This window comes from Hyperoodon ampullatus (assembly GCF_949752795.1).
Source record: "Hyperoodon ampullatus genome assembly, chromosome: 3".
Classification (NCBI taxonomy): Eukaryota; Metazoa; Chordata; class Mammalia; order Artiodactyla; family Ziphiidae; genus Hyperoodon; species Hyperoodon ampullatus.
This window is the reverse complement of record NC_136916.1, coordinates 50,955,798-50,978,113: the sequence shown is the minus strand read 5'-3', so window position 1 is coordinate 50,978,113 and position 22,316 is coordinate 50,955,798. Positions and strand designations below refer to the sequence as shown.

General features: G+C 40.1%; 1 protein-coding gene across 3 annotated transcripts in view; it reads left to right on the top strand.

Annotated features, from left to right (window-relative positions):
* Nucleotides 1-22,316, top strand: part of RORA (RAR related orphan receptor A) — a gene marked incomplete at its 5' end in the record, with an annotated part of 726,551 nt that overhangs the window by 679,387 nt on the left and 24,848 nt on the right. For all 3 annotated transcript variants that reach the window (XM_079699026.1, XM_079699025.1, XM_079699024.1), the window contains one exon: nt 11,652-11,737. In XM_079699026.1, coding sequence (XP_079555152.1) covers nt 11,652-11,737 — 86 coding nt within the window. The remainder of the gene's footprint in view (nt 1-11,651; nt 11,738-22,316) is intronic.

Sequence of the window (22,316 nt, the reverse complement as noted above, 5' to 3'; positions counted from 1 at the left end):
TAGCAATCAGAGTGTGTTTCCATCTGATGTGAAATGTGCTGCCATCACTTGTGAAGTGGATTTCAAAACCTCGCCATCCTGAAATACCAAAGTGTGTGAATGGTGCACTTTTACTGCAAATTAGAAAGATTCACTTATGCCAGTGATAGTGTCACACTCACTCAAGCTCTCTTTAAGTGACAAAGACGCACATTGCCAAGTGCTGGCTAGCTGATAGGTGTATGTGCAGGACAGTCATAAAATGTCATCTGAAATGTTTGTCTGCAGGCAAAAGGAGCTCCTCGGATTGGAGGAGCAGAAACTGAAACTGGAAGGGGAAGGACAGTGTTGTGAACCTTATTTTGCTATCTTTCCATGGCTGTGGCGTTCTTACCCCACCCCTAGTGCATGACTTACATAAAGATAGATAGTTTCAAGGTAAACTCCCAAGATATACATTTTCTTTTGTAGGGAAGAATGACATTCATTAGGTGTTACGGTCTGGGAATTGATGCTTAGATGTCAGACCTTCTTAAAATAAATCTGACAATCTCTAAGCTTGATCCAGAGCATCCCTTCTCCTCCTGTCTCACAACTACTTAATATCCTCAAGGCTCTGCTGCCTTTTTCTGTATTTGCCTTTCCAGTGAAGAAATAGCTAGAAGCTCCTGCTTTCCCCCCTTGGGAATAGACATAGAAAACAACTCTACTTCAGCTATCAGCCCATATTGTTATCCATTGTCTAGTTGATGTTATATATTATAACTAAGAATGGAAACATTTCTTTAATAAGCAAGTTTAAAGAATACACGTTTAGATAGTCAGAAAAAACTCCTCTGGACACTTGTCTGGTCATTCCTGTGTCCAGCTGAACTGGTTGTCTTAGAAAAGCATTATAAAAGATAATTTTTTTTAAATTACCATTGACCTGCAGTCCAGAAATACATGACTGATGTTTTCGAAGGCTGAGAACTTGCCATATCTGTTGTTTAGACATCATTGTCTAAACAACAGACAAACATCATCTATGTCCTGGAAATTGGAGGTGGAGAACCTAGTAGAATTTGTCTCCTAGGAATTGGTCACTCATCCTTCAAGATCTTAGAATCTTAAAACAATTAGTATGACAACATCTACACTTCTGCTTCTGGCAAGTCTAAATAATTTGCTTGTGATTTTTAATAAAAACCAGACCTTTCCCTGGTCTCTTGCCCAGAGTTCCATTCTCCCTATTAATTCTAGGGAGACTTTGTGAAGTGGGAAACAGCACAAAGGTAGAATGGGGATCTGGGCTGTGAGATAATCCTCACCCACTAAAATGATCTGTGGACCAAGAAATTTTTGGTATCACCAGTCTGTGTTCCTGTGGCTATGGATGTGTTGTCATCTTAGTCCTCAATGGCTTAACATAGAGGAAAGCAAATGTATTTTCAAGGTGTAAAGTTACAAGTTATTTCCAATTTTTTTTGCCATGAATCCAAACAGTTTGGTTAGGGAATATTTCTTAAATGAAATGGTCTAATATTCAATGAACAGTAATTGATCTTCACAAAAACTACCTAAGCTAATGGAAAGAAACAATAGGTTCCTTTTCCTGGTGAGCTATGATGACTTAACCTGGATTCTTGTTATTTTGACCCACTTCTGCACATCTTCAGCAGGCGATGGCACCGTTAAGGAGTATAGAAATTGTGCAGTTAGAATTAGCAATCAGTAGCTGACTTTTTAGGCAGGAGACTTTGGCCCTTTAAAGAGAATTCTGAGACAAACAGAATATTTTGATTGATGTATTCAGTGAACTATGATGCTATGTGCTAAGCATACAATGGACCAGACTCATAGGAAGCCATAGAACAAATAGATTTAAACAGATATCCTACTTGTTTTAAGACCCATTTCTGTGTCAATGGATTTTTCTGTCTTTGGACTTTGTAATTGAATCACCAGGTTTGTTTCTTTTTGTAACATTCTGTGTATCCATTGAAAAAATGTAATCTTGTAAATTGAAGTACCAAGATCATACAATACCTATAAGTTGAGGTGTGCATAGGCAGGTGCAAAGTTAAGAGGGCTGTAAAATGGAGTGCTTATGTCTTGGGCTTAGGTGTGATAATTTGGGGGTAATGGTGTAAAGTAAGGTTATTTCATAAAATGCAGTAAGAGTAATTTTGATGTTTTTGGTAAAGCAGAAACTAGATAAGATCTCCAGATTTGATTTGGTTTTAAAGTTGTCCTTTTCTGTTGTTGTGAAAAACAGACTTTGAATGATGAAAGCAAAGAGCTGACCCCATTGCTCTCAACTGTGAGCAAAGGAAGACGTAACCTAAATGTGGCACAATTGCTCTTGTTAAGGGAAAAAAGGAATTGGTATCTAGAGTGAGGTTGATCGCTAGAGAAGATTAGCTGCAGTTCTGTGAGTCAGATGACATTTTTTTGGGTCTAGTATTATCCAGAATTATATAAGGGACACATACCTATTGTTGGAAAAGAAGTTTTTAAGAAACTCTCTTGATCATAATCTAACAACTTAGTAAGATAAGATAGATTCTTTTTCCTGCTGATATGAAATGGCTTAACCCACCCTGAGAGATTCAAGAGAAGGATTTTGATTGGACATTTCTGATTTTAAGGTCCAAGAAAATCTGCAAGAACTTCATATTGAAAAAATGTAGTTAATTCTAGAATCTTAGAAGGACCTTGAGAATAATTGGCTGAATGGCCAGTTACCTTTGTCTTAGTCCCTGATTTCACATAACCCCAGAAATCCTCAACAACAAGGGTGCTCCATTGTTCACAAAAGTGATAGAGATTAGATCAGGAAAGACCAAAAAAAAAAAAAAAAGAGAGAGAAAAGTATTTGTATTGCTGATCTTAATGGCATCATCTTTTGTTGGGTGAGAATTTCTTCAGTATTTGATCTACTGGATAAATAAAGTGGAGTATGAGGAAGCAGCTTCTCTTGCTGTTCAATTATTTTATTCAAGGTCTAACTGGTCGCCAGGTAATTATCAAAAGAGATAGAGTATGTTGCCTTAAATTGAGGTCTTCTGTGCATGACTGTGTCGTAGGAGAATTCTAGAGAGAACTGGATCTAAAAATCAAAGCCATCCACTGTTCCTCTATATGAAAAATCTGTTTCTTCTCTGATTTGACAGAATTTCCCCATCTAGGGACAAAAGTACTCATTTGGATTTGGCTTTTAGCAGAGATACATGTGCATCAGGGAATGCGAGTCAGTTTCTCTGGAAAGCTTAATCCAGTAGAGATTGAAACATATTACAAAGGATTAATATTCAGTTCCCATTGTCAGAACTACCTGCATATTCACAGAAAGCCACATGAAAACACATACTTGTCTTCCTCATTCTTCAGATATTTCCTTCATACGCAGCTCAGCTTTCTCTGAATTCATATGGGCTTTAACTCTTAGGCTCCTAAGTCTTACATGTGTAAAGACTGAAGGAAATAAAGTTTCAAAAATCTAGTTTTGTCATATTTTAGCTTTAGTTTGCAAATGCTTGATCTCTTGAAGAATTTGAGGTGTGTTTATGTATTTGGCAAGTATATGTAACACTTTTTATTTTAAAAAATGATTTTTAAAAAGCTGTTACATTTTCAGCAGAAACCACAATCAAGTTAAAAGCTTTTAAGAAGTGGCTTTAAATAGTATGTAAGGTGTAGGACTTTGGTGGCGGGGGGAAGCAGAGTAAGGTACAGGACCTTTTTTTGGATGGCTATAATTTGACAGGGTCCTTTGAGTCAGACATGAACTTAATACCGAGGGTCAGAATGCCAGAGGGCAATATGTGTGTTTATTGTGTATAACAAGTGGGAATCATACCATTTCCATGATACCTCTGCAAGACACCTGAAGCCCTGGTGAAGGGCTTAAGTTCAGTGACTTTGCTTGTGACAGCTATGACAGAAAGGTGACTTCTCCATCTATGTGCTTTTTCTCTGAAGCTGAGACAAAGATAGTAACATCTGGACCCATTAGTCCCTCAGGAAGGTATTTTGGAAACCAACAATTAAAAAAACACTTTGAGTCTAGTTAGCAGATGAAAATTACAGTTCTGTGGATTTTTCTTTATTCTCTTTGTGGCAGAGCCTGTAGTGGGTAGTAAGGGCACAGCATGCTGGTCCTTGCCAAGAATGATATGCCAGGCTTCCTAAAGCTTCCCATCTACATAGGTCTTTTCATCTTCAAAGAGCTTTGTGAGCATTCGTTTACCACCACCTGCCTGGGAGATAGGAGTTATTCCCATTTTATAGATGGAGGGAGTGGAGGTGTAAGTGACTTTCCTGAGGCCACTCAAGGAGTTGAGGGTCAGAGGGAAACGCAGGAGTGCCAACTCCACTTTTTAGCTGGATCAACCTCTAGCTCTTTCTCTCTCATGGCATTTCCCCCTTGAGAGCCCCAGATTGATGATAACATAAATCTAAAGGCATCAAATAATCCTGAGCAAGAAAGAGACACCAAATCTGTCTTTTTTTTTTTTTTTTTCCTTTGGTGGCTGCATCTACAGTTAAACCCTGGGAAACCTGGACATAGAGAAGAAGCCATTTAACCCTCCTGAGGTTCACTTTCCACATCTATAGAATGGGGCTAATAAGACCCATCTGCCTACTTCAGAGTTGTTGTGAACACCAAACTCAAAACAAGCTAGTGAGGACAAAAACTGAAAACCGTTACAGAGCTCTGCAAATATCAAGCATTATTGCTGTTGCCAGAAATGACCACAAGACTGCTCTACCAAAGGGGTAGGACTTTTCTAATTAGGGGGCTAACTGCTTTGGTGATGTTCAGCTAGGATCAAGTACTATCATGAAAAAATCCAAAAATCAGTAGAAGAAAAGACTGTACCGGGGACACATACCAGTATTATATTTAGTATATATTTAGTAGAAAAAATGGCGGAACAAGTTGATTTTTAGTTTGCAGAGTGTGTAGCTGGAACTCAGCCCTCCCCACCCAGGAGGCCTATTGAACATGCCTGCACTGTGAAACAAATCCATGTTGTACTCCAAGCCTTATGTCCAGGGACAGAGTGTTTGAACAGACAAACTGTTTGAAGCCCACAGTCTGTTCTTCCACCATGAAGATGTATTGCGAGCTCTCTGCAAACCCTGATGGTGGCCTGGGGCCTCCAGCGGCAGCGCTGAGAAAGTAGAGAGAGAAAAAGGCTCCCTCCCTCCAAGCTGTTCCAGCCACTCTGCGGCAGGGCTCACAGGCAGGCGAATTTCAGCCCCTATTTTTGCCCCCTTGGCTGAGCCATGGAGCAGAGTCCTTGGAGACCCTGGAACTAGAGGTGGCCAGACCCAGAGGGGCTACGAAACTCTAGAAGTCAGGAGTTGCCGAAGTCCCTCCAGGAAACCAAGTGAAGACTCCCTACTCCCCCACCCCTGGCCCCCCCGCCCCCAGCTGGCCTTGACATACAGGCCAGACTGCCATCCAGGCAGCTGCAGAAGCCTTTAATACCCCAGCAGTTTTAAACAGGGGATAAAATAAAGTGACTAATCCATAAAGGACTCAAGCCATTTTGCTGAAAATAAAATCAAATGCCTTAGGGTTTTTCTTTTTAATCTTTATTGGTTTTTCTGCTTACAAAAGTAATACATGCTGGTTGTAAAAAAATTCAAACGTTAGAGAAATATGTAACATAGCAGGTGAAAAGTCCTCCATATTCTCAGCCTTCCAGGAAAAACACGGTCTGCAGATTGGTATAAAGATAGGGTTTTTTTTTTGTTTTTTGTTTGTTTGTTTGTTTTTAGCAGCAGTTCTTGACAGTTTTTGCAAGACATACAAAATTGCTTGGCATTCATATGTGTGACATAGTGTCATGGGTGTACCCAAGGTTTGGCCATTTCCTGGCAAGCCAACAATAACCCCACCCTGTTCCATCCAATTTGAGAAAGGATATGGTTGTGCAAGTGAGCTAGAGTGAAAGATCTTATGGGGGTGATCTTAGGTCCATGTTAGTTTATTTTTTTATATGAACCAGTAAAAAACTTTATTTTTTTTTTACTATTATTAGCAACAAATGCCTTGTGACACATCCCACACTGATTACAACATGCTGCTATGTTGTAGCAGTTAAGTGCCAACGTTGTAAAGGATCGCTGTGGTAGCTGGTATGAACTGCCTGTCATATTAGCTAGAGGCTAAGCCGCTTTTCTCTATCCCCGCTTTGGAAAGAGCTTAAAGTCTGCAGAAAAGAATTTCATTTCGCTATAAGGCAGGATTTCTTATCAACAATAACAATAATAATAACTGTGTTTTGAGTGCCAACTCTTTCTAAGGATTGTGTGTGATGTGCATATATATAGAATACATGTGTATAAAATAATCATATGTGCTGTGTCATTTGTACATTATATCATTGAATCTTCAAATAGAAAACTGAGACTCAGAGGGGTAGGTGAAGTAATTTTCCCAGCCTTAAGAATTGTTAAACATGGGTATTGGTCAGCCTAAGGTCAAAAACTCGGAATTTTATAAAATTGAGAAGAATGGTCTTAGAAGGTTGATGATTATTTCCAGTTATAAACTAGTCAAGTAACTCCCAGAAAGACATCTTGACATCAGTTCTGAGTAGTATTAAGTTTAACCAGATTACTTGTGAGATGTCTTTTCTTTTTTTTTTTTTTTTTTTTTTGCGGTATGCAGACCTCTCACTGTTGTGGCCTCTCCCGTTGCGGAGCACAGGCTCAGTGGCCATGGCTCACGGGCCCAGCCGCTCCCCGGCATGTGGGATCTTCCCGGACCAGGGCATGAACCCGTGTCCCCTGCATCGGCAGGCAGACTCTCAACCACTGCGCCACCAGGGAAGCCCGTGAGATGTCTTTTGATCCTTGGTTAATGGTTTCCTACCAAGAGCAGTATATTCCCGATGTTTGTTATTGGAGTGATTTAGCTTGGCTATTCAGTGTGATGAGAAGCGGGATAGGGTGGAGAGGGAATAAGCTTTTGAGTTAGAGAAAAAGACCAAAATGTGTCCAAATTCCAACCTTACCTCTTCCAAGCTCTCTGACTTTGGGCAAGTTATTTAGCCTTGCTGAGTTTCAGTTTTCTCATCTAAAAAAAAATGCAGATAATGATGATAATGATAATAATTACCTACCTCACAGAGTTGTTGGAGCAGCAAATTAGATAATGCCTGAGACTTTATAAGCCCAAATACATGTTAACTATTATTGATTATTATCAATCTATTTAGATTATCATCGAGACATCACTATTCACCCACAGAATGAAGTGATGGGTACAACTCTTGTGCAATTATATTTTTTAATACTTGGGCAGAATGGGCATTTTTCCCTGGACCACAATAAATCCAGAAATAGATCCTGAGGAACAAGTGAGGTGTTAAGAACGCCAGTGTCTTGTTACCTTTTATAATGAAAAGTAAAAAGCAAACTTTTTTACAGAGGTGCAACGACCGCCCAGCCTAAGGACCACTTGGCTAATTAGCACACCTGCTTTCCAGGATTTCCTGATGTCCCGCCGCCACTTGTTGTCAGCTCCTTGAAACTGCAGAAATTTGCCTGTGCAGGTGTGGAGAGCCTGCTTGAATTATTTAGGGCGCATGAAAGAGCAAATTATTTAGTCAATAGAGCCGAAAATGTGGGCAAATTAGAATTTTTCATAGCGAGATTGTTCATTGTTAAGCCAATTCATGATTATGTGTGTGCGTGCATCTTGCTTCAGATATTCCGCTACAAAATAAACCTCTTTGCTGCAATGAATATGGATGTGGACTAATTTAATCAATATACTTGTGACAGTTGTGGTGTCTGACAGATTTCATCCTTTGAAATACTGGCTGAGTCAATGTGTGCAGTATATATGTGGGCCAAGACTCATAATTTTTGTTACAAGAAGATTATCTTGAAAAGACACAATGCTGCCTGTCAGAAAATGGAAAAGCCTGAGGGATAGGAAGCAAAGGGCAAGGGGATTTTTGTCCTGTTCCCTCTTATTGGTCTGAAAACTCAAATTTGTGAAACTAAACTGCTTTCCTTTTGAAAAATTTGTAAGGCATTGACTGTTTTTCTTCTCCTTGATACATTTGAATTCTGTAAATGGACTAAAAGGTGAAGGGAGGTGGGGTTTGTGCATTGTTGGATGAAATGGAAGATTGAGTAAGTGCCCTGCCCCAATCTGCAAATGTTTACTTTCTGGAAAGATCAACACATGTGATAGATCACTTTCAGAGAACTTGCTTTTTAGAGCAAGTGGATTTTAGTCATTTCCTAAAGAGCACTTGCACCTGAAATTGTCTTCTGAGATAAGAGAGCCACCCAAGGGGGTAGGCTAGTAGAATAGTTTAATCCAACCAATCAGAATATCGGAACCTGGCTTTGGAGAACCCTCCTATCACCTCACCATGAGATTCCCTAGGGAAGCTTGTTCTAAGTAATTTGGAATCTTTGGCCAGCATTGCCCACTGGAGCCAAGCACAAACACAGTGCGGCAGGGGGCAAAGTTCTAGGCAAATGGCCCCTCCCTTGAAAATGCAGGTCAGTCTACAGTGAGTCCATTCATACTAAGCATCTTGGCCTCCATGAAGTTTCGTAAAATACGTCTCAGCTTGAGTGCCCTCCAGATCTGAAAGACCCTGAGAGCTGAAGGAAGGCTGAAGACCAAGAGTTTAGGAGCCTGACTCAGGCCAGTGGTCCTATGCAGTAGTGGCACCAAACTCTGGATTTATACTACAGTGACTTTCCCAACCCTCACTCCCACCCTCTCCCCATCCGGCTGAGAGCCATTCCAAGGGTGGAAGTGCTGGGCCAGGATGTCAATCCCAGGGGCACCCCCATCATGATCAGACCCCTCCCTGCCAGACCTCCAGATCACTTGCAAGATTACAGGAGCCTTTAGTAGGCGTTTTGGTCACTGCCTTAAACATCATGATGTCACTTCTCATGGGTCATCCACTAGGAGTCCAGGCAGAGTGAACAACAATACACCATTTTTGGGCTTCCCTGGTGGCGCAGTGGTTGAGAGTCCGCCTGCCGATGCAGGGGACATGGGTTCGAGCCCTGGTCTGGGAAGATCCCACATGCCGCGGAGTGGTTAGGCCCGTGAGCCATGGCCGCTGAGTCTGCGCGTCCGGAGCCTGTGCTCCGCAACGGGAGAGGCCACAACAGTGAGAGGCCCACATACCGCAAAAAAAAAAGAAAAAGAAAAAAAAATACACCATTTTCCATTTGATCCAGATACATACAGTTTTACTCAGTGTTCCCTGTCTGGCCTGCCCAGAGCTTTCCTATCTTATAAAGGACTAAATAGATTTGCTTGATCTCTCCATTACTAAGATGGAATGAAAATAACTCTTGAGAGGCCCGAGTTTAGTGTTAGTGTTGCTTTTAGTTTTGATGCTGATTTAAACATAGGGCCTAATGAGGTTTGTCTGATTTCTGTGTCTACAACTTGAGGTGAGACATAAGCAGAAGCAGCTCAGTGTCTGTCTTCTTTATTTCTTGTATGAGTTTTATTTAATAGATGGTCCAAGTACTTTGTGTTGTCTAATTCTCTTCCTTAGGGGTTGGGGTTAGGGTTAGGGTTAGGGGTTTCAGCTGATATCACCTTTCAGAATTTCTCTACTACCACTTGGCTTTTATGAGTCTCTGAAAAACGTGGGTCGTAACCATCTCTCTCTAGAGCTGCAGACAATCTGTGGCACAAAACTTTGCCTTAACTATGTATTAAAAATATTGGAGGAGGGCTTCCCTGGTGGCGCAGTGGTTGAGAGTCCACCTGCCGATGCAGGGGACACGGGTTCATGCCCCGGTCCGGGAAGATCCCAAATGCCACGGAGCGGCTGGGCCCATGAGCCACAACTACTGAACCTGCGCTCTGCAACGGGAGAGGCCACAGCAGTGAGAGGCCTGCGTACCACACACACACACACACACACACACAAAAAATATATATATATATATATATATATATATATATATATATATATATATATATTGGAGGAGCCGTAAGTGTGAAACATTATTAGAGTTTAGATTTCATAAAGAATTTTTCTTGAAGAAATCAAGCTAGTCTCTAAGATGAGGAGGCCGACTTGAAGATGATGGTTTTTGTTAAGCATGATCTTATAACATATTAAGTGGCATAACTCAGAATAGACATGTTAGATAGTGTACAAAGATGCCACTATTGGGGTATTAGAAGGCTTCAGGATTATGGCACATTTATTGGAGGTGAGATTTTGAACAGTCTCTAACTCTGTATAGTGAAACTCAGGATGTTAACACTAAAAGTGACTGATAGGCAAAGGACTCACTAAAGGCACTGCAGCACTTGTAGTCCCCTTGAAAGGAAGTTAGCAGGGACACATGGTTTATAATGAGGTTAAGTCCAGTCATTTAATGTGTCCTCTTTTGAAGTACTGAATACAATATTGATTCAAATCCAGTGTAGGTGGCTGTGGAAATTACCCCAGGATATGAGATTACGTTGGAAGAAAGGGTGGGCTCTGTGTATGTGTGTTACTTACGTCGTGCAATACATTCGTTAGACTAGTCATTGCTTTGTGTGAGGCATGGCACTAGGTAGGGGCTTTATGAAAGTGAAATATACTTGGGCACTTGCGACTGCCTTTGTGTGTGTGACTTAGTAGGTAATCTGACATGATATCCAGTAGTGATAACCATGGAAAATAAATTTAGTGTAATGTAGCATTCCAGGTAAACTGGTGAAAGATGTCATCCTGTATATGCAGCTCAGTGTTGGTTCTTTATTTCACGTATAAATTGTATTTAATAGGTGGTCCAAGTACTTTGTCTTGCCTAATTATTCTATTCCTTAGGGGTTTTTTTAATCCTTAATTATGCTCTTTCCATCTCTGCTCAAGATATAATGTATTTGCTTAGAAACGTGCTTTAACATATTTGAGAACTTTGGTGTAATATGTATGAATTATTTGGTTATTCTTCCAGTATGAGGCAACTGTAAATAATCAGTTAGATAGAAACACACGCACGCTGTACCAGAAAATCAATTTCCAATGTAAAGAACTCTGAAGCTACATATTCTATTAGTCTGGATTCATCATTATTAAATTCAAATAGGATATGAACTTTATGGTTGAAAGGTTTTGATCGTACACAAGTGGACTAATTTTTAAAACATGACAGGTACATTAATTTAAAAAAGATGAGTAAGGAATTCTTAACATCATATGTAACTTATTAATACTTAGAATTGAATCATTTTCCTAAGTAGTTCTGGCTTTTTGGAGTCTATTTTTCTCCACCAGCCGAGCTACAATGCTCAGCCAAGACAGGTTTATGACCTTTTAAAAATAATGATGGAAAATGAGATTGGAGGAAACATTTTAGTATCTGCTTTTCTCTGAGGCCTAAACTGTGAACTCTCCAGTTCTTGAAGGCTTTGAAATGCTGATGCCAGTCTTCTTGTGGGTTCCTAAACACCTCCTCAAATGACCCATTTTAATAACCCGAAAGCTATTATATAACGAGCAGCCATAATTTAGTCCAGGGCTCTAGGGGGACCCTCACAGTTCAGCAATGAATAGTTAATGCAGTATAATGTTTAGCAGGTTATTAGTTTTCACTATACAAATGCTGATCAGGGAACGCTTTTATAAGGTGTTTAAAAGAAAATGTAATTAACTGGTTGCGTGCTTCTGTTGCAGCTCAAATTGAAATTATTCCATGCAAGATCTGTGGAGACAAATCATCAGGAATCCATTATGGTGTCATTACATGTGAAGGCTGCAAGGTAAGCCTTTTTAATTGTTGTTGTTGTTTCTATTAACGTTAGGATGTATCTTTGTGACTTTTATTTTTTTACTTCTACTATGCCTAAAAATTCAACTCCTTGGCATTTTGAGTGACAAGAAACGACAGGACAGAATAAATATTTGGGTGTTCATTACAATCAAGGAAGTTATGTATATTTTTATGCCTCCCATCACAATAATGAGAGGCTGGAGAAAAGTATTCGATCATGGCTTGTTTGTCACTTCCAATCCCAGAATTGATTGAACTGATGAAAAAATCTCTTTGGTTATCTTTTTTCAAAAAAGAGATGACTCTGGACTTCTGTAAGGTCCCTGTTATAAGCTTTATAAGAAGGTGTTTCCAAGAAGTTTAATGGGAATGTGATTGAAAGTCTTATTGCTGGCACACAGATGTTGACACATCTGGCCAAATCATAGCAAGGTTTTTAGAAAACACTGAGTTCTGGTCCTGGGGCCACCATTTGTGCCTATTGTTTTGGGCATGTCTTCATCTTTTAGTGACTCGGTTTCTTCATCTGTAAAGTGGCATTCTTCCTACCTTTTAGAACTATTCCAAGAATAGAAATAATAACTGTAAATAAAAGTCCTTATAAACTGAAAAGTGCTATTTAAATCTAATAGTCTTATTGCTGTTGTTACTATTTTAATTATTACTGATGCCGATCTCAGGGCAACATGGACAGCACATACATAATGTGGGAGTGGAAAATAGAGATGTTTATCCTAATCATTCAAGACCCCCAAACCTAGATTGCCTCCGTTATTCAAATTGCAATTTATTACGATTTAAATCCTCCTGCTTATCTTGGAAGGGCCCTGAGACAGCTTATAGGATAAAACAGTGCAAAATAAACAGGAGAGAAGCTATTTAGACATGCAGGAGGCCTCTGAGACAGTTGTTTGCCACTAAACCAGGCCTGAATTAGCCCTAAAGCATTTGGAGGCTGAAGCAAAAAATAAAATCCACAAATTTGGTTAGCTTTCCTTTAGTGAAATTAGAAAAATACAATGTCATAAAATACAAAACCACCTTCAGACACAAATAACTACTAGGAGACTTCAGGGAAATTTGCCTTGTAATTTCCTTATGTCTTTGTTTTACTGTTAATCATCATAACACTTGCCACTTTGTACATATACAAATGCTTCATATTGATCCTATCTTGGGGAAGCTTGAGATTTTTGCACACCACCTACCATACTTCATTATCCAGAAATCCATCTCGGAACAGAAAAAGGACATTATCAGGAAAACTGATGAAATCCAAATAAAGTGGGTGGTTTAGTTAGTAGCACTGCACCAATGTTAATTTCTTAGTTTTAATAAATGTAGCATAATTACATAAGGTGTTAACATCAAGGGATGCTGGATGAAGGGTATAATGGAAATCTCTGTGCAGTCTTTGCAACTTATTACTAAATTTAAAATTATTTCAAATTAAACAGTTTAACAAAATTTAAAAAAACATTCACCCACCTTTAGGAATAGAGAGCTTTCTACTCAAAGGAGATTTTGAATTATTCATCCCTGTGGTACCCTCAAGACCTCAAGGTTCTGGATTACCAAGGAAAAAAATTATTTCCTCAATTTGTCCTCCCTCCAAATTAATTAATTAATTAAAATTAAACAAAATAAAATCAACTGCCTGGCCTATGTTATCCCAAGATGTAAGCAAGAGAGGTACCTGCCTGTGACAACTGTCCCTCCATTGATTTGGGAGGGTTAATTCGGCTGATGTGGCTGGGCCCCTGTCACACTTCACCCTCACCCACTCTGTGTACGCACCATCTTATCACTGGTAGAGGATGGCATGGTCTTTCTTGCTGAAGGGTATATAGACAGCAGTGCTCCCCTACCAGGAGTTCCAAGCAGACTTGATTTTTGTGCATTGCCTATCACCTAGGTATTTTCTTAAGTGGTCTGGGTCCCAGGGATTAACCACATGTGTACCTTCATGCTGTTCACGAAACTGATCGCTCTCTCTGTGTCTCTCAGTAATGCCACATGTAGTTTTATGTGGCAAATTGAATACGATACCTAGGAACGGCGTGCAGGGCAGGACCAGGGAGAAGATGGGGGCTACTTCATAGGAAACACCTCAGCAATTCAGAAGATTAATTAACAACATGCTCTTCAATAAAATCTGAGTTCTCTGAGTACCACTGTGTTTACTGAGGCATAAACAATGTGTGTTTTCTTTTTAACACAATGCTTATTTATGACAAAAATAAAAGCAATAAGAAAACAAAGGGCAGCTATTATTTCACTGTTGTCATTTTTCTAGATTCCCTTCCAGATCTTGTACAGCCTCAGTGCCAGTGTGTTTTTCGGTCATCTGCGGTTCTGCTTCTCTTTCCTATTGACTTTATACAATGGAAATCACAAAAACAATCAATTAAAACTTCATTTTATTAACAGATTGGGCCTGTACCCAGCCTGGGACCTATACGGTAGCATGTGTTTATATTCGATGCATATAGTATTTGCCCTGCGTCATAGTTTCTGCTACAACTAACATTTTTTTTTAATTGAAGTATAGTTGATTTACAACATCATGGTAGTTTCAGGTGTACAGCACAGTGATTCAGAATCTTTTTCAGATTCTTTTCCCGTACAGGTTATTACAAAATAATGAGTAGAGTTCCCTGTGCTATACAGTAGGTCCTTGTTGGTTATCTATTTTATATATAGTAGTGTGTACATTACAACTAACATTTTTATCTCTAGTCGCGGTGAAGTCAAGAGACTTCTTTTGCCACTGATGTTAATGATTTATCATGTTCTAACCAGGTGAAGGTGGTTGTATCATGACAAATTATAAATAATTTGTCTCTGTAATAGTATCATTAGACTTAAGGAAAATTTCTGATTAGATATATAAATAGAAATCTAATGAGAGAGAAAAAGTGACTCAGTCATTTTCTGAGCTAATCGCTTTGTGAATATTTTAAAATCAACAACCTGAAACCACAAGAAACCAGAGAACCTATTTAATTGCTGAAATGATTCTCTTTCACCACATACTTGCTCAAATAAGCATTGCACATGAACAGCAAAAGTGGTGGATGTTTTGGTAGCTCTTTTTCTGGTTCCTGAGTATTCCCAGCTCACCCTCTCCAAGTCCTTTTGGCCACGTGTAGAGAGACGGTATAGTGTCAGGCTTATGCTCTGACTCTGGAACCAGACTGCCTGGGTTCAAACTCCAGTTCTCCTATTTACCAATTTGAGCAAATACCCAACCTCTCTGTGCCTCTGTTTCCTCATCTGTAAAATGAGGATAGTAATTGTAGTTACTTCATATGGTTGTCACGTGCATATAGGTAAAGCACTTACACGAGTGCCAGGCATGTAACAAGCACACATTGAGTGTCGGCTCTTGTTATTATCATTCCTGGGCAAACTCCTCATGTCTGAGTAATGTGCTCTGTAGTCAGACACTATTTCCAGGATATCTGTGGGTCCAGTCTTGATTTTGTGACCATTTGTGATTTGTAATGTAGACTCTGCCAATAAAAACAATGAAAATATGAGCACCCCCTCGGGTGCTCTATAAGCACTGTTAGAAGTCCAAAGACATAGAAGACTGAATCCTTCCCTCGAGCAGCTTACAGTCTAGTCATAGAGATGAGGCCTTCATAGCAAACGAAGAACTAAATACTAGAGTAAGGCCGCAGTCTGTGATGTGACCCAAGAAGCACACATCCACTAGGCAGCCAGAGCCTAAAAAAGGGGAAGTCTTGGTTGTATAACCCGGTTTGACTGGAGCAGAGAGTCACTTTCTGCAGATAGTGGAAGATAAGGATAGACAGGTATGCCATTTCCAAATTTTTAGGAGCTCTGTTATGCCAAGGTTTTCTTTGTAAAATTATTTTCCTTGTTATTTGGAGATCATGAAGGAACAGTGTACGAGCACTGGGCCAGCCCTGAATATTGCATTTCAGAAAACCATTGAATCCAGGCCTGCAAGGGCTTAGTTCTGCCAGTAAAGACGTTCCTGAGCTCTTGGAACAGAATTTAGTCCCAGCCCTAGCTGGGTGAGCACTAGCAGGGGGTGTAAGGTAAGCTGGGTAGGCCTGCCAGGGAGGAGGGCCCGGGCATGGAGCACGGGGACAGCAGAAAAGGCCAGAAATAAAATGAAAGGCTGCAGATGTTAGGGTTAAGGTTCGATCTTCAGAGTGAGTGCAAATGCTGAAGTGTTTATAGAAAAACGACGACTGGTTGAGGCTTTCCTTTGAGAAATGGTTCTGTTTATCATTCAACTTCATTTCCTAGCTTCAGTATTAGATACAGTGGCTGCTTAGAGGAGGAGGATGAAAAATTTATCTCAAGATTAAACAAACACACACACAGAATTTTTAATCCATATCTTTTTAGACTTTGGGCCTCTACCATAACTTTTTTCCCCAATTTTGTTGAGAAATAATTGACATACGTTGCTGTATAAGTTTAAGGCATTCAGCATGACGGTTTGATTTACATATCTTGTGAAATGATTACCACAACAGTTTCAGCTAGCATCCATCTTCTCATGCACAGTTGACCCTTGAACAACACGGGTTTGAACTGCATAGGTCCACTTACTTATACTCACACGGATTTTTTTCATTGGAAAAAATCATAAATAAATATGAATTTCTTTTTAACATTATCTTTTCATTTTTGATGTCTAATGTTGGTAATACATATAACATCTCCTTTATTGTATATGACAATATGGATGTAGATACTGACAGACAATTCACCTTGAAAACAAAGGACATAAACTTATGGTATTGATAAATACAGTACAGTACTGTCAGTGTATTTTCTCTTCCTTATGATTTTTTTTAATAACATTTTCTTTTCTCTAGCTTACTTTATTGTAAGATTATGGTATATAGCACATACAACATACAAAATTTTTGTTAATCAACTGTTTATGTTATCAGTAAGATTTCCGGTCAACTGTAGACTATTAGTAGTTAAGTTTGGGGGCAGTCAAAAGTCAAACTCGGATTTTTGACTGCATAGGGGTCTACATACCCTAACCCCCGCATTGTTCAAGGGTCAACTCAGATACAATAAAAAGAAAAGAAAAAAGGGAAAGAAATATTCTCCTTGTGATGAAAACTCATAGGATCTACTCTTGTAGTAGCTTTCCTTTATATCATAAAGCAGTGTTAGCTATGATTATCATTCAACTATAGCTTCTTAAATAATAATGTACAGTTGAGTATTGAAGTTAGTGAATTGATTTCTGATTACATCTAAGACCCTTTGCCTCGTGATAAATCTAAGAATAGAGTCCATTCATGTGTCAAATGTTTATTCATCAGGGCTTCCCTGGTGGTGCAGTGGTTGAGAGTCCGCCTGCCGATGCAGGGGACACGGGTTCGTGCCCTGGTCCAGGAGGATCCCACATGCCGCAGAGCGGCTGGGCCCGTGAGCCATGGCCACTGAGCCTGCACGTCTGAAGCCTGGGCTCCGCAACGGGAGAGGCCCGCCTACCGCAAAAAAAAAAAAAAAAAAAAAAAAAATTATTCATCAATTAATACATTTAAGATGATGTCTTATGCAAAGATTCCTCTTCCACCCAGCAAAGGGAGAACTTGTAATAGTGTCTTCACATTAACAAATATGCTTTCTGAAATTAACAATAAAAAGTCTTCTCAAAGATATCCAGAATGTATAATTGGTACTTTTTTTTTTCCTGAAAGAGTTAAAGCATTTTCTGGAGCTTTTTATGTATTAGGTTAAAAACCATATCCATAAATGTTCCTTTTAGGCCCAAATTGTTTTTTAAAGGATTCTAATATTTTTATTTCAGTTGTAAAATATCACTAGCCCTGGATCAACTTGTCCACTTTTCAGCATTGGTACATTCATGCTCAACATTTTTACTTTAATATTTTATAACACTTGGCCCCAGTATTAGAGCTAGCCATTTAAAATGAAAATTAGACTTGGCTTTTATTACATCCTCTGAGATCAGAGTTTCACTTCTGTTATATACAGGTGATAGAAACAAATTTTTTATTTAGCAAAATCTTCCAGGCCTGTGATGAAATAAATGCACAAGTGGTAGGATGTGTTAAACCCCAATTTGCATCAAGATGATTTCAGGGTTTTTTTTTTGTATTTTTCTGGTTTCTTTGGTTTGGTCTTAATCATGCCTCAGCTCACAGAAGATGCTGGGCTTCTGACCTTGTCATAGATAGGGTCTCACATGGTGTCTGGCTCAGAGTAGGGCCTCTCACTCTTGCTTGGGAATCACTGTTGCTGAATGTGCCCACTGGATTGGATCTGAGGATGGCAAATCACCGTATGGCAAAGCAGACATCTCCACTTACCAAATATAACACACGAGGTCAGCTTTAATCAGAGATCATTTGCATATACAGTCCTATGGGGAGGCCAGTCACTACTGAACAGGAAAGTAGTTGAGGAGATCCACGTTTCCATGACTTATTGCTGCCCGATGCCTGAGTGTGGGACCATACCAGCTCACTTTGGAGAATGAGGTTTCCTGTTTTTTTTTTTTTTCTAAAGAACAAATTTCCTTCTTATTTGCTTCCTTGGGGACTGTTATTCCTGTATCCTCCCCCCAGTTTAGTTTTATCATTTCTCCTGCCTCTTCCTCTCTCTGATTTTAATCTATGCATATGCCCTCTCTTTCCCCCTCAATAAAATTAAGTTGCCAGTTATCTTCTTTCTTAACTTTAAATCCTTAACTTTCTGCCCACGTTTATCCAAAGATATTTCTTTTCCTCACCCCCATACTTCCGAACATTCCAACAGAAACTTCCCAAAATAAATAAAATCGAAACAGAGTTCATGCCCCTCCAACTAGGATTCTCAGCTCATCTCAGCCACAGAAATGGAATGAGAGGGATTCCCACGTCCATAGTCCCCCAAATACCAACATTTCCGTTGGATTGGAAAATACAATAATCCGCTCAGGCATATGAGCATTCACCATAAATCATAGAGTTATGAATAAATCTTGGTTGTCAAAAGCAAATGTGTAGCCGTTCCAACGCGTCTGCCATTAGAATTCAGCAAGGCAGCTGTCAGCTGTTTTCTTGTAATTAAACAGCCAATGAGCAGCTAATTAAGACATATGTGTATACAGAAGTGGAAGTGGGTATGTTAATGAACTGTAGGAATCAATTCATTAAGTGAAAATTGTCAAAAGACCAAACATCAGATCAGCATTTCAGCCTGTGCCTCACTGGGAAGGAGCCCCGAGCCAGAGGGGAGCCCCTCAGAGCTATACCCCACTCCACCCCAGCACCTTTCCAGCCACACCCACAGGTCTCTGTACAGCCAACACCCTCTTGGGGGCAAAACTATTAATAACCCCAATAGGAAATACCATGTGTATTTCAAAGCTTTTTATCAAGGAGACCTAGCAAAGGAGAGCGTTTTCCTACTTGCGTAAACCTGGTATTCGATACCCTATAAAATGCCATCTCCCTCACCTTGTGTTTGAACCACTACATGGAACTTTGTACAGCTGAAAAGTGGGGCCTTTTTACTTGTTTGTTTTGTGGTTTATCTGTTTCTGTTTGGTCTGCCCCACATGTTTGTCTGGATGATTTTTGGATAGTGTATTAAGAAGTCTCTGGCCTTTGGGTTAAGATGCACCCAGGGTTTAGGGATTCAAATCCTGGCTTCTCTCCTTACCTGCTGTGTGACTTTGGATACATGGTTTAACCTCTCTGAAGTGTCATTTTCTTATTTGTAAACAGATATAAAAATACCTACTTTGCAATGTTGTTATGAATTGCAAATAAATCATGTTTGTGAAGTGTCCTCCACGGTGCCCGGTATAGAATAGGAGCTCAGCATATGATTGTCACCACTGTTTTTATCACTGGCATCATTTTTCCTCTGGTCATTCATTTCACAAGTGTTTGTTGACTGCTCCAAGTACTAAGTTAGCTACTGGAAACAAAGAAACAAAGCTGTCAGTGAGGGAGACAAATTAGTAATACAGCAAGTTAAGGGCTATGAGGGGGATAGCTACAGGGCTCTAGGGGTGTACATGGGAGGGACCCCTCAACCAGCCTTGGGAAGGGCAAGGTCAGAGAAAGCGAATCCTCAAGAGAAGAGGAGAACTTCCAGGTAGGTTGTGGGGCCGGGGTAGGGGGTGTGGAATCCTTTGAGGAACTGTGGACACAGTGGTTTAGGCTTGGCCAGGGTGTGACTTTGAGAAGAGGAGAGAGCTGCCTGGACAGGTGGCCATAGCCAGGTCATCAGTGAGGAGCCATTGAGGGCTCGTAAGCAGGGAAGGGACTTGATCAGGGTTCTGTTTTTAGAAACAGAACATCTTCGGTGACTGTGTGAGGATGGATTGAAGGGAGGAAGGATGGAAGCAGGGAGCAGTGGGGAGGCTGTGTAATAACCCATTCAGGAGACGGTAGATGTGGGAACCTGAGAAAATTGCAGTAAAGATGGAGAAAGGTAGATGGATTGGGGAAACATGAAGGTGACCAGAAACAGCCTAACTTAGTGAGTGCATGGATGTGGGTGGCGAGGAGGCAGGAAAGCGCATCTTTGTGCTTTGAGTATCTGGGTGATGGTGGTACCCTTGACTGAACAAGAAAACACTGGAGGAGAAGAGGCTGGGAAAATGGTCAGTGGGTTGGGAAGTGTTCTGTTCGGAATGAAGATCAAGCCATTCAGTATGTATTGAATGGGTAAACAACAAGGTCTTACTGTATAGCACAGAGAAAAACTCCACAGCATTTAGTATCGTATGATGAACCATAATGGGAAAGAATATTTAAAAGGAAAGCATAGGGCTTCCCTGGTGGTGCAGTGGTTGAGAGTCCGCCTGCCGATGCGGGGGATGCGGGTTTGTGCCCCGGTCTGGGAGGATCCCACATGCCACGGAGCGGCTGGGCCCGTGGGCCATGGCCACTGAACCTGTGCGTCCGGAGTCTGTGTTCCGCAACAGGAGGGGCCACAACACTGAGAGGCCTGCGTACCGCAAAAAAAAAAAAAAAGGAAAGCATATATATATATATATATATATATATATATATATATATATATATATATATATATATATCTCTGAATCGCTTTGCTGTACAGCAGAAATTAACACAACATTGTAAATCAACTCTACTTCAATTAAAAAGAATAAAAAAGCCATTCAGCTGAAGTTTCTGGAGAGTGTGTGTGTATGTGTGTGTTGGTGATGGGGGTGACAGGGCTGTAGAAGGCCAGGCCATGACTTTGGGTTTGTGCCTGTCCAGAATACGGGGGAGCCACTCAGACAGCCTGGTGAGAAGCGAGGGGTCCAGCAAGGACTGGGCTCAGTCCAGTCACGTGCTGGTCAGTTTTTAGCAACCAACAGTGTCTATATGTATGTCCATAACTTTAGTGTATATGTCACTGATGTAATTTCATACATTTTATAAATAGTAAAATCGACAATATTATAAACAGAGACTATAGTGTATAGTATATATATATACTATATAGTATATATATAGACAGCCGATTCTCACGGAATGTGCTCATTGATTTTTGCTGAACTCTCACATCCATACCTGTGGTTGCAGCTGACGAAAGACTGTAGCACCAACGTGATTTTTCATTTACATTAATGAATAAGAGGAAAGTGAAACAAGGAAAAACATATTTTGGAACTTCACTCATTCGTCAATGATGACTTGAGCAACTTCTTTGCTGAATCAGATAATAGTTTTTAAAAACTGGAAGAATATTTCTTTACATTCTTTTTTGTGCTCTTCACAATGTGATGGCTACAGACATGACATATTTTTAAATTGAACCCACATCATTATCATTTTCTTCATCACTTTTTTTTTTTTTGAGGTATGCGGGCCTCTCACTGTTGTGGCCTCTCCCATTGTGGAGCACAGGCTCCGGACGCGCAGGCTCAGCGGCCATGGCTCACGGGCCCAGCCGCTCCGCGGCACGTGGGATCTTCCCGGACCAGGGCACGAACCCATGTCCCCTGCATTGGGAGGCGGACTCTCAACCACTGCGCCACCAGGGAAGCCCTCTTCATCACTTTTTAAAAATTTTTATTGAATTATAGTTGATTTACAATGTTGTGTTAGTTTCAGGTGTACAACAAAGTGATTCAGTTATATATATATGTGTACATATATCTGTTCTTTTTCAGATTGTTTTCTCATATAGGTTATTACAGTGTATCGAGTAGAGTTCCCTATGCTATACAGTAGGTCCTTGTTGGTTATCTATTTTTATATAGTAGTGTGTATATGTGAATCCCAAACTCCTAATTTATCTTCATCACTTTTTAAATCTAAGCAGTAAACAGAGCCATAAATCAAGCCCTGATCCATAGCACTTGTCAATTTCTGTGGCATAAATACTCTCAGCACATGGTCAATTTCAGACCTCCCCACACGACATCTCACTGCATGCACAGTAGCACACCGTTATGCAGTGAGCTACCATTCAGATATAATTGATGTAAATAACCTCAAAAACAGGGACAGTAGCAAAATAGTAATAAAATAATAAGTTAATGTTTAATAATGGTGATGTTTAACAGTTGGTTCACAAAATTCCTG